Source organism: Rhinopithecus roxellana, chromosome 12, assembly GCF_007565055.1.
Source record: "Rhinopithecus roxellana isolate Shanxi Qingling chromosome 12, ASM756505v1, whole genome shotgun sequence".
Classification (NCBI taxonomy): Eukaryota; Metazoa; Chordata; class Mammalia; order Primates; family Cercopithecidae; genus Rhinopithecus; species Rhinopithecus roxellana.
In genome coordinates, this window is record NC_044560.1 from 133,623,476 (window position 1) to 133,636,685 (window position 13,210).

Genomic DNA, 13,210 nt, shown 5'->3' on the forward strand with positions numbered 1-13,210 from the left:
TGGGGAGAGTGACATACCTGCTACATAGGGCTGCTGTGCGGACTAAATGAGTAAATGCTTGGATCAGTGCCTGACTCATGACAACTGCTTTATAACTGCTAGCACCTTCCATGGGAGGCCGCCCTGAACCGGACAGACGGCTTCGGGGGAGGTGGCCACTGCAGGAGGCTGGTGCCTGTGCTGTGTGGCCTCCACACCCTGGTGGACCTGACTTACAGGAAGGCCAGTCCGTGGGCTGGCTAAATGCCAGGATTTCACTTGGCACGCGGGTCTCTGGAGGAAAGGGATCTCCCCAAGGCCACAGGTTGGTCAGTTACAAGCTAGATGGGTCACATTCTCCTCCCTGAGACCCTCTAAGGGTTGGCTCCCTCTGAGGTCAAGCTCGATGTCACCTCCTCAGAAAGGCCACCCAGGGAACTTTCTTCATCTGACTTCCCTGTCCTTGTGCAGCACTTCTCACTGAAGTTATGCTGTGGGATTACTGGCCACTGTGTTCACAGCTGGTCCCACGCTGTGGCGTAAACTTCCCACAAATGGGGACTTTGTTTGGGTGCCACTGTATCTCCACTAGTGGCATGCAGCAGGCATGCTAGATACTTACTAGTTGAAGAAAATGAATGGAAGCTATAGGAAGATTCAGTCAGTTAGTGGCAGGGAAAAAAAGGAGACACACAGAGAAGAGTGACCAAGGGAGGGACCACATGCTATCAGGGTGAGCACGATGGGAAAAGCCCTCTGCACCCAGTGAGGGTCCCTGAGAGCCTGAAGCCGCTGCATATCCCACGAGGCCCTGCTCTTCATTCCTGTGCGGGCCATCCAGGAGACTCAGAGGGTGGAGCCACAGGGCAAACCAGATTTGACCTCAGGGCCGCCCCAGAGCCAGTGTTCCCAAACACTGGGCAGGTCTGCCTCTTGCCACCCCCTGGACCGCATGCGGCACTGCCCATGCTCGCCTCAGCTACGGCGATGGTGGACATGTCTCATCTCCCACTCACTTTGAGGGAAGCAGGTTCATGGCGGAGCTGAGGCTTGTTCATCTTAGCAGCCACAGAGTACATTTTTCCCCAACACAAAATTCAATAGCAACTCTAAAAACAATTCACTCTTGAGCTGTCAAAATAAAGGAAGAGGCCAGGGGCAAGCAGTGGCTCACATCTGTAATCCCAGAACTTTGGGAGGCCAGGGTAGGAGGACTGCTTGAGCTCAGGAGTTCAAGTCCAGCCTGGGCAACACAGGGAGACCCCATTCCTACTAAAAATAAAAATAAAAAATCAGCCAAGTGTGGCTGCGTGCACCTACAGTCCCACCTACTTGGGAGGCTGAGACAGGAAGACCACTTGAGCCCAGGACAAGGCAGCAGGGACGAGCGACCGCACCACTGCACTCCAGCCTGGGTGACAGCACAGATCCTGTCTCAAAAATGAAGAGCTTTGGCCGGGCGCGGTGGCTCAAGCCTGTAATCCCAGCACTTTGGGAGGCCGAGACGGGCGGATCACGAGGTCAGGAGATCGAGACCATCCTGGCTAACACGGTGAAAACCCGTCTCTACTAAAAAATACAAAAAACTAGCAGGGCGAGGTGGCGGGCGCCTGTAGTCCTAGCTACTCAGGAGGCTGAGGCAGGAGAATGGCGTAAACCCGGGAGGCGGAGCTTGCAGTGAGCTGAGATCCGGCCACTGCACTCCAGCCCGGGCGACAGAGCGAGATTCCGTCTCAACAAAAACAAAAAAAAATAAGGGCTTTATTGTTGCTTCTGAGAGTCGCCTTGCCTGGGGACGAAGAAGGTTCTATTAGGCCAGCGAGAGGGCTGACCTTACGACCTTCAGCCAGGATGGCTGGGAAACTGCCTCCTCTTCCTCAGAGAGAACCAGGTGACCTTCCCATGGGCTTGTAGGGCCCATGGCCAGGGAGGGGCTGACTGAGGGCTGGCATCTCACAGACCACGACAAAAACACAGGAAACAGAGCAGGTGGGAGGAAGGATCTCAGGTTCCTAGAGGAAGGGAGACGATGAGCAGGACTGGTGCTCACCTGATGTGGAAGTTCTGCACATTGACGTTCTTATACGGGGCTGTTTTTCTCTGGCACCAGAGAAGAAGCCCTTCCTTGGCCGAGGTCTCTGCAAAACACACAAAGACAGTGAGCACTGGCTCAAAAATAAACCCTCAGAACTCAGCCCAAGTTGGATGGGACTTTCGGCCTCAGGCCTAGGGGTCAAACAAAACCCAAGGGGAGAGGACCTCAGTCCTAACAACAGCAGCAGTGATAGCAGTGGGACGGCCACTCCCATTTCGGATGCAGACGGATGCTGCCAGGCCCAACTGCCAGGACACACAGCCTTGCTTAATCCTCATGGCCCCAAGGGGAGTCGCTTGACCAGGGCTGCCCCAGGAGGTGGTGGTGTCAGGGCCTGAATCTGTGCCGTGTGCCTGGCCACCAAGCCCGTGCCTTTCACCACCAGAACACACTGCAGACAAGCCCTTGACACCGGCCTTGGCCTCTTTTGAACAAGGTGAAAAGTCAGCTGTGGAGAAGCCTAGGGGGCCCTTCTGTTCCCCGTGGATAGCTCAGCTGTCCTCACAGACTGGGAGCCCTTCAAGGGCAGGAAGCACATCTCTCCCGGTCATCACTGCGACCCGGCACCTGGGAGCCCCTGTACGCTGGCCCAGGTGGCTCTGCCCATCCTGTGTGCACACAGCTGCTTGCAGGGAAGCAAAATCGTCCATTCCTGGACGGCATGAGCTCATAACGGGTCCATGGGGGCCAAGTTTCAAGGATGGGGATGTCGAGCAAACACAGAACCAGGCCCAGGCCCAACTCTCTCACTAGTCTGTTCTGGGACCTGGGTTCCTGGACTGTAAAACGGGCCCAGCTATCCTTGCCCATCTCATGAGGGTGGCATGAGGGTCCACTGAGATGAGGCTGCGAGAGCAAAGGCACTCGGAGGGCACTGGAGCCAAGAGGCGGGCAGCTGGGAGGAGCCTCCCTTCACCTGCCACCCACTGACTACTCCTGCGAGGGTCAGGCCCTGTGAGCGACCCCAACGAAGCAGGAAGAGGCTTGAAGCACGAAGACCACAATTCAGCTCTCCTCTAACCCGCCCTGACCCAGGTGGGAAGCGGGCGCAGTACAGGTGGCTCTCACCTTCCACGGAGATGTCCTGGATGGCGAACCTAAGGATGATAGTCCAGATCATTCCCAGGGTCATCTTTGCGTTGCCGTCCACAATCTCTGCACACAGGGAAGGGGGCAGAGGACAGACGGTCGTTAAAACCAAAGTGAGGCTCCTCCGCCCAATCTGAAGGTGGCCTTCCAGCCCTATCTAGAGAAAGGCTCCAAATCACCCCCTGGCTGCATCTCCCAGGCCCGTCCTCCTCCCTCTCAGGAGAAAATGCATGGAACAGTCTCTGGGCAGCGCTGTTTCAGAGCCTCCTGCTACTGAGCGCCTGCAGGCTTCTGGCCACAAGGGTCTCTGGCCCTGCAGCCAGCTCCTTCTCCTGACCCAATTCAAAAAACCACTCCTCCAAGAGGCCAGTCTCAGGTGTGTGGCCTCTGTTCACACCTCTCTCAACTCTCAGTGCTCTGTACATTTCTGCCTTCATCTGCATACCTCCTGACTACAGGGGAGCACCGCAGGCCCACGCTCTCAGGGCAAAGGTAGCCTTTTTCATCTCTCGGTCAGCAAATGTACACTACATTATTGTTTATTACAAATCTGTCCACTTCCTTCCAATCCCACTGCCAACACTCTCGTCCAAGCCACTCTCATCTCCAGAGTTCAATGAGGCTACATCCTATGTACCCTTCCGGCCTATAGTCCACATCGACACAGCAGCCAGCATGGTCAGTTTCCTTCTTTTGAGACAGGGGCTGGCTGGCTGGATGGAGTGCAATGGTGTAGTCACAGCTCACTGCAGCCTTGACTGCCTGGGCTCAAGCAATCCTCTTGCCTCAGTCTCCCAAGTAGCTGGGACCACAGACACATGCCACAACACCTGGTTAGTTTTTAAACTTTTTGTAGAGGCTGGGTCTTGCTGTTACCCAAGCTGGTCTCAAACTCCTGCTCAAGTGATCTTCCCGCCTTGGCTTCCCAAAGTGCTGGGACTGCAGGTGTAAGCCTCCATGCCTGGCCCACAGGGAAAGGGCTCGCCCTGAAAGTCCAGGCCCCGCCATCCTCCCAGATTTCTCTAGCTGCATCCTCTGGGCAAGCCAGGCTCTTTCTTGCTTTGAGATGCTCACACCTTCTGTCCACCCACAAAGCATGCCCCTAGCCTGCAACCCTCAACTGGCTGGTCCTTCTCATCGTGCAAGCTTCTGCTTGTGCCACCTCTCACTGTGGCTTCCCTGACTGCCCGTCCCAAGGAGCTCCCCCACCCGCCACCCAGTTCCTCCCTCCCTGGCCCCTGTGCTGCCCCTAAGCCATCACTATGTGAAATCATGTGTTGGATGGGCTGTTTACTTGTTCACCATCTGCCAGCCCTCATGAGGGCGAGGCTGCTCTGACCGCCACTGGATCCAGTGCCTGGAAGGCCGGTGAGGAACAAGCATGACTGCTGTGTTGTCAGGAAGGGTAGAGCACAGGCCCAAGGCCAGGTGGCCAGGCTGTACGCTTTCTGAACTAACCTAAAAACAAACATTTGCAGCCAGGTGCGGTGGCTCACACCTGTAACCCCAGCAATTTGGGAGGCTGAAGCGGGTGTGGATCACCTGAGGTTAGGAGTTCGAGACCAGCCTGACCAAGATGGTGAAACCCTGTCTCTGCCAAAAATACAAAAATTAGCCTGGCGTGGTGGCAGGTGCCTGTAATTCCAACTACTTGGGAGGCTGAGGCAGGAGAATTGCTTGAGCCCAGGAGGTTGCAGTGAGCCAAGATTCCACCATTGCACTCCAGCCTAGGCGACAAGAGTGAGACTCCATCTCAAAAAAAAAAAAAAAAAAAACTTGCTGAAACTTCTCAAAAGAAGGGCTTGGACCACACCTTCTTCAGCCTCAGCAACTAAAGAGAAAAACCTTCTCTGCAAGGCCCAGGGCAGCTGTGTGTCTGAGGCTGGATGAGAGAAGGCAGCGCCTCATCCCGGAGTCCACCAGTCAGGCGTGCCTAGGGCAGTCCTCCCCACTTGTCAACACGCCAGATGCGAGGAGCACCGTGAAGTGGCTTCCAAAGAAGACACAGGGGCTCCACTGCTGCAACCACTCTTGGGAAGGGCTGGGCACAGGGGTGAGTTCCAAAGCTAACTGCAGAGCTGGAGGCACAGGACACCACAGGAGACCCTGCTCACTGACCTCTGAGCAGAACACTCCAGGGCAGGCTTGCTTGGAAGCAGGTGGAGAGGTCACAGAGAAGATGGGGCCCACCTTCCTCCGGGGATACACCGAAGCAGGTGGAGAGGTCACAAAGAAGATGGGGCCCACCTTCCCCCGGGGATACACCCAGAGGAAGGGGGTGTCCATGAGCCACAGCTTTCACTTTTCAGAGGAGGAAATATGCTCATTCTGCTGCCCAGAGACAGGGGAGGGACCCAGTGTCCACCCTGTCCTAGGGTTCAGAGCCCCAGACCCAGAAACTGAGCAGCACCACCTGCCCCTTAGTGCAGCGAGGCAGCTCGAGCCTCAGGAAATCTATGCTGTGCACCTCCCGAGGGCTGGGCCTGCAGAGCTGGGCAAGGCCGCAGCGCCCCACCCCAGCAGGCACCGGTGCAGCTGGTCACGGAGGGCTTATGGAGTTCTGGTGAGGAGAGGAGGATGGCGTTTCTCATGACACATCCACCAGCTGCTTCTCTGACCTGCAGCTGTGCCTCTGGTCCCTCTCATCACCCCTACGGGAAGCCAATAATCCCGCGAATGCCCGATCATGTAGAAGGACAGGGGGACAGGGTGGGGTGGGGTTCTCAGGTGCCTTGAGCCCCAGGAACGCCTCCATTAGGCTTTGTTCCGAGGCCCCACGGTCGCAGGGACGAGGAGTGAACCAATTTGGGCATGAACAGAGAACATTTTTAGACCAAGTTTTTCTCCAAATGAAAACTGATGACTGCCATGGGTCTCTCCTCTAACCCCTCCTGTATTTACAGACTAGCATTGAGCAAAATAAATGCAGCTGTGAGAAGCAGAAGGCTGGAACAGAGCCCAGAGGAAAGATCCATGCAAGGACAAAAACAGGGCCTGACTGAATTTTTGGGTTGTGATTTTTTTAAACAAACACCAACCACCTCGACTGTGGCATGCAAGGCTTGGCACTCCTCCTCGCAGAGGTCCTGGGCCAGGGCAGAGCCTTGGAACTCAGTACACACATTCTGGCCCGGAGTCTTGGCCAAACTCTCAGAGCCCTGTCATTAACGGCAATTAGTTTACTTTGTTTTTCTAGAAGCTGGGACAACATGGATGTCAGGGTGAAGAATCCTTACTCTGACTAATGAGCGGAACTGTGAGCCCACGCTGCTGGGGAGCTTCTGAGCTCCATCAGACCTCGCCTGTCTCTAAAAGTGCCTGGGAGCTCAACCCAGGGGCCCCTGCCAAGAGCCTGCTGCTCTAGTGAGGCTACAGTCCTGGTTATCTACATGGGGCCCAGGAGGATCCTGGGGTGGTCAGAGGTGAAACTCTCCAAGCCTGTGCACACAGGGCAAAGTCTGGGCACTGACCTTTGGCCATGCACTCCCTATCCCGATACCTGACACGGGGCCTCCAGTCCCCTTCTCTGATATTGGGCAGGGCATAATGAGAAAAGTGTTCCTGGTACAGAGAGAGGCTGTGGCACGTGTTTGCTACTGTCTGCTGAGCCTGGCACAAGGAGAACCAGTGAGGGCGACCTGAGTGCAAGTCAAAACCATTCCTCCCCCTACAGAAGAAGCCGCCGCCCCCATGGTTGGGTGGGTTGCACTCCCTAGATTTGGACTGTGTCCACCAGATTTTTTCCAAGGGGTTGGGGGAGCTTGTGGGCTCAGCATCCTATCAAGAGCAGTTGTTGGGATCACTGCTGAGTATGTAGTGGGGCTCTGAGTGCCCCAAGCACCCTACCACCAACAAAATTTCTCTTCAGAATGCAGATGTTGTGCCTCAGAGCCTGAAGGTCAGAAACAGGACCCTCACTGCTCCATCTCCAGCTCACCTTCTGCCCCGATGGAGACCAGCTTGACGCCTTTGCTGGCAATAAAGTCCAGTGCTTTGTTCACGTTGTTGATTTTGTGCACTCTCATTTTCCCCCGCTCCGGCTTAGGTAACCGCTCCCCTGAGAAATGCACAAAGAGAAAAGAAGAGGGGGTGAGACAGAGAGAGAGAGAAAGGGAGATAGGGAGAGAAGCTTTAGAGTCTCCTCTGTTCACCAAAACCAGGTTCCCCTGCTGAACCACCAGGCCACTCCGGCCCCACCCACCCGGCCGCCGTGCAGCTGCTAAGGGGTGCTCTGTCCTCCTCAGGAGCAACGAGACAGCTGGGTGGGCAGCGTCTCTGGGGACTGCTGTGGCCGAGCACCTGTGCCAAGGCTGGGCTGCACTGTGTGGCTGGGAGCCTCACCTGATATGACCTCCAGGAGCAACATGAGCTTGAGCCCGTCTCGGAAGTCCTCATCGATGTTCTCGATCTGTGTGCCTGCCTTCCGCAGGTGGGAGTTGCACCACGCCGTGAAGGTCTGAGGAGGCAGAACAAAGAGTAGAGGGCAGAGTCAGCCTGGCTGTCGGGCTCTTTCCACACACCTGCCAGGCTACAGCCCTGACCTCAGGAGAACCGCAGCTGCCACGGAGCACTCACCCACACACACCGCACATGCCCGATACACACATTGTTTCTGATCCTCACAGTGACCGTGGGAGGCAGATGTGAGGAAACTGAGGCTTCAGGTGATTAATGACCCACCACGAGACCATCCAGATGGTAAGTGGCAGAGCCTGGATTTGAACCCAAGTATGTCAATTTTGGCAACATGTGCTTTTTCCACACCCCCGAGCTGCCTCAAGGGAGGCCAGTACAAACATCAGACACAAGTGCCTCAGCCCACCGCTGGCTCACTTGGTCACATAAACACGACTGAGCATCAGGCTCAGTAGTGTGGAATCAACAGGTCGGGCTCCTGCCCTCACGGGGCTTGTTTTCTTGATGAAGGCCAGCCCTTCATCTGCCAGCCAGACCCACATGCCCCAGCTGGACCCTGGCTTCCGTGACTGGCGGCTGCTCTTCTCAGGCAGGAGCTCAGGCTGCCACATTCCAATCATGTGCACAGATACAACCCAGAACAGGAAAGTGGCAGGAAAAGAAAAGCTCCCATAAACGCAGGATTTCCTCAAGTCTCTCTTCGAGCTTGGGCAGCCCAGAAGCAAGCCCTCCCAGGAAAGGCCAGGAACATAGACCCTCTGAGCCCTGGGCACATGCCTACATGCCTGTGTCGTCTGGCTTCCTGTGAGCAAGATGCCCCCGCCCCTCTCTCTCCTGGAGAACATGCCATGCCCCATCCTTCCTATTCTTCTGTTGTTGTGGAGATGGAGTCTCACTCTGTCACCCAGGCTGAAGTGCAGTGGCGCAATCTTGGCTCACCACAACCTCCACCTCCTGGGTTCAAGCGATTCTCATGCCTCAGCCTCCTGAGTAGCTGGGAATACAAGCGTATGCCAACACGCCCAGTTAATTTTTGTATTTTTAGTAGAGATGGGGTTTTACCATGTTGGCCAGGCTGGTCTTGAACTCCTGGCCTCAAGTGATCCACCCGCCTCAGCCTCCCAAAGTGCTGGGATTACAGGCATGAACCACTGCACCCGGTTCCTATTTTTAAGACTCAGTGCAGCTTAGAGGAGGCTGGAAGGCAAGTGGGAGGCAGGCCCCCCTCACCAGGGTTAGGCAGCCGCATCTAAGGAAAATGTTTCGGAGGACCAACTGGAAGGGAAGGAGGGTACTAAACAAGAAGTCTAAGTCCCTGGTCCTAACAGACCAACGATGCTGACAGGGCATAGGTACACCCAAGCACGGGGCATGCAGCCTCCTGGTGGTGCCCAGCTACTCAGCCCCCTGCAAGCTGGGGCATGCTCATAGACATTAGGGCCACAGAAGATCTCAGATCAGTTAACGCCAACACGCCCAGGCGCCTTCAGGGAAACCAGCCTACGTACCCTCCCGCAACAGGGCCTGGGAAAAACCCCAAGTGTCTGCTTCTTATAGGAACCCCTGTACCCCACCCTCTCCGTCTGCAGGGGCCAGTGTAGAAGTGGGCAGACAGCCAGGGACACACAAGAGCACATTCCACGCCCCGGGTGCAGGCGGAGGCCATGCAGAACACAAGGGGCTTCCACGGAGGCTCTGGCCAAGCACCATGTGTTTTGACAACTGTTGCCAGCCCTGCTCATTCAGGGAGACCCGACATAAAGCCCCTCGCAGACAAAGCAGCTGCCTAATTAACATGCCATACCACAGTGTGGACCCAGCATGGGGCTTCCTTCCAAATCCGAACGGGGGCAAGCGTGGACAGCTAGACCACTCCTGCCCCACCTCTCGCCATGGAGAATTCCTCTACCTGGGAGACAGAGACCCCTCCTGGTGGCACGACGCTGTTCCTCCACTAAAGATACCTCTGCTCCGCCATGTAGCCAGCCCCGGGCATCCCTCAAAAGTCAGGCCAAATGCTGTGCCTGGACAGTACCTGCACCATGGCCTCTCTGACCCGGGTCTGCCTCGGACGGCTGCCTCCCTACAGATCGCATCACGCCCTTGCTCTCTGGTCTCTAACAGTTCTTGTCTCCCACCCTCCCATGGCTATGAGCTCCTCAAGGGGAGAAGCCCCATAGTAGGTTCTCATTACGGAGCGCACTAACTCACCTTCCCAGCCTCCCCCATACAATGCTGAATTCAGAGAGCCCAGGGCGGGAACCCTGCTTACACCACTCATGCGGACATGCCACCCAACCTTCCTAACTTCCATTTCCTCCTCTGCAACGTGGGGATGAAGATCCCACCTAGGCCACAGGCAGTGTGAGGACTCAAGGTGGCCATGCCTGTAGCGTGCATGGCAGTGCTCAGGAAGTGGCAGCTCTCTGGATGGCCCTGTGCCTCCCAGGGTCTCCTCCCTCCCTGCCCTGGTCTCAGGAGTCCTGCCCACCCCTTCCACAGCATGCCTGCTCTGTCCCCTGCCCGCCCTCAGCACCACGCAGCCCTTGGCATCTCTCCCATAGCATCCCCCAGTCATTTTTAGTCTTACTGGATGCTCCATGCACATGAGCTCTCTTTCCTACCATGTGTGAGCTCCAGGGGGTGGGAAGTATGGCACCTGCGCCTTTACAGCCCCAGAGCACTGCCAGCCTTGATGGCGGGCAGCAAGCAGGTGTGGAGCCCAGCAGCCCTGTGAAGCAGAGGGCAGCAGCAAATGGGCTGGGAAGGAAGTGGCCATGGATGGTAGGCCTCTACTCTCACATGTGCCTGAGAGCAGGCACTGCTGGGCAGCAAAGTAGCCAAGACACATCCCACAGCCTGAGGACACAAGAGGGCTATTCCCCAAGGCCAAGGCCCTGTGCTCTGGTGTTGCCAGGCCCAGACCTAGGCACCTGGGCTGCAGGGAGGGCCGGGCACGTGTGCAAACAGCACCCCTCACAGCCTCAGCCTGTGTAGGCTGCTCCTGCAGGCTCTGTAGGGGCACAGACCTGGGTTTGGGTTTGAATGCCAGCCCCTTGGCTTACTCATTCCATGTTTCCAATCAAGTGACTTTACCTACTTAAGTCTCTTTCCTTCCCTGTAAGATGGATTTATCAGAATCTACCTCCTGCAGTGTGCTCTAAGAATTAAACGGGGAAAATACATTTAAAGCATCTGACAGGCTCCTTGGCATAAATTAAGAGCCAGATGAATCACACGCATGTGTGTACATGTACACACACGCACAAGCATGCGCTGAGATCCAGTCTCTTCTCTGCAAAGGCCCTCTGACCACCCACTGGTATGTAGGGAAAATGGGATGGCAGGAGACCCTCTGCGGATGGCCCCACCCCACCCTGTGGAGGCTGTGAACAAACCTCGCCGCTTGGGTTCTGGCCACCTGTCCTCAGAGGGGCTGCTGCACTACCCGCCCTCCATGCATACACTCCACCTGTGCTCATCTTCTCTGGGTAGCAAACAAGATCTCTGGCTTGGGTGTCACACAGGTGTGGATTCACATCTTGCCTCTGCCACTGAGGGCTCAGGCAAGCGATAAGCCTCAGTTTCCTCACTGATAAACAGGACCATAACCAACCGAGAGGTTAAGATAGGGATTAAACACAAGGACGCATGTCAATCACTCAGTGATGTGTTAAACAAGTGTCAAAGGAAGGTCCTCTCTGAAATCAATGGTAACTCTTCCGTGTGTTCTGTCTTCCTGATTGACGCAGGCAAAGCCCCAAGCACAGGTGCTCAGGGAGGACGCCCACTCGCCTGGCCTGGATGATACAGAACAGAACTCCTGCTCAGATCCGGAACTGACACAGGCTTGGTGAACCCCACTGATGTGCTCCTATCCTCACCCCATGTCTTGCTTTGCCCTGTTTTGTCCTCCTGGAAGATGAGGGGCATCTATTGATGTCAGAGGTTCACAAAGCCCTTAGCTCTGGTGAGGAGAGAGCCTGCACTCACAAGGCCACCCCTAGGAACAGGTCGACCACGACGACCACTTCTCCATGCGGAGAGACTGGTGAGTAGGAGCTGGAGTTCGAACGGGACATTAAAAATTCATCGCTTTTTCTACTTGGTTACAAAAATAACACTCTGCTTCCATCCTTCCTCTCCCTACCCGGTTTAGACTATGCTGCGTGGGGTGGATGGTGTGGAGAGGTGGTTTCTATAGATGGAGGCCCTATGCGCCCACCATGCCGCCCTCCACCATGCAGAATTCTCAGAATGTGGGCAGCCGACTTCATGATGCCCCAGGCCACCATGGGTCCGCACATATTCATTCCCTGGACAAGCAGGTGCTGGGGGTCAGCAGAGGGCCAGGCCCTGTGCCGAATCCGTAACAGTGAACAAAAGTGAACACTCTCATGAGGCTCCAGGTCTGATCTCATTAATCAAGCAATCAGTTCACTCCAGAAATAACGCTCTTAGGAAAAGTGGTAATAATAACAGCAGTAACCGCAGCAGACAATTCCATAGAGTCTACCAGGGGCAGGCACTGCTCCAGGCACTTGGTCACTTGCTAATTCTCTCACCCTCGTAATCATCTCTGGAGAGAGGTGCTAGTACAACCTCCATTTTACAGATGAGGAAAAGGAGGGCCTCAGAGGTGAAGTGGCTTGCTCCCATCAGCCACGCACTAGAAAGTTACAGAGCTGGGTTTAAAGCCAGGTGCTGGGCTCCTGGGGCCATGGGGTGTTCTGCCAAGTTTGTGTCCCCTCCCCTGTGATGGGAGCTGAAGAGTGTGGTCAGCATGGTGGCGGGGGGCGGGGGGGGGGGGGTGCATCAAGCAAGTGGCGAGGCAGACACAGAAAGGTGTCCCTGAAGAGGTCATTCTCAAACTCTGAGCTGAAGGATGAGGAGTTAATAAGACAAAAATGAGGGAGACCTTCCAGATACTGTGAAGAGCACGTGCCAAAGCCCTCCTGCAGAAGGGACAGAGCCCGCTCCGAGAAGGGAGGGAGTAAAGGAGTGAGGCTGGCACACTGGCCTCACAAGGCCATTAAACGGTCATGTTGTCCCTGCCATGTGGGGAAAGAGCTGAAGGGGACAAGGGTCAACGTGTGATGGCCAGGAATAAAGCAGGGTGAAGAGCCCCTGAGAGAAATTCCCTCCCCTGGCAGGAAGAGGAAGGCAGAGGTGCCCTGCCGGCATGCCGAGGGAGAAATGCAAACTCAAGGTTTCTATTTCATTTGGGAGGAACCCAGCCCTTTGTGGGAGGAGGGGAAAGGCAAAAAGCACTGAGCTCTCCTGGGCTTCATCATCGCAGTCATCCTCCAGGGGCAGCAGCGATTCTGACCGTCCAGAATGTGGCAGTGGCTATGCCCTCAGGACCGCACCTAAGAGGCATGCACCTGCCTCACAAATACTGACTTGGAGCCCTATCATGTACTGGACACGCGAGGAAGCAAAACAGTTATCATTTATATTGTGGCCAGCCAAGTGTGGTGGCGCACACCTATAATCCCAGCACTTCAGGAGGCCGAGACAGGGGGACTGCTTTAGCCCAGGAGTTCGAGACCAGCCTAGGCAACATGGCAAAACCCCATCACTACAAAACTACAAAAATTAGCCAGGCATGGTGCTGCGCAACTGTAGTCC

General features: G+C 55.7%; 1 protein-coding gene across 1 annotated transcript in view; it reads right to left on the bottom strand.

Moving 5' to 3' along the window:
• Positions 1–13,210, bottom strand: part of ACTN4 (actinin alpha 4) — an 85,561-nt gene that overhangs the window by 22,966 nt on the left and 49,385 nt on the right. The window contains exons 2-5 of the mRNA XM_010385729.2: positions 7,505–7,619; positions 7,101–7,220; positions 3,143–3,229; positions 2,030–2,117 (exon numbers count right to left, since the gene is read on the bottom strand). Of these exons, the coding sequence (XP_010384031.1) occupies positions 2,030–2,117; positions 3,143–3,229; positions 7,101–7,220; positions 7,505–7,619 (410 nt within the window). The remainder of the gene's footprint in view (positions 1–2,029; positions 2,118–3,142; positions 3,230–7,100; positions 7,221–7,504; positions 7,620–13,210) is intronic.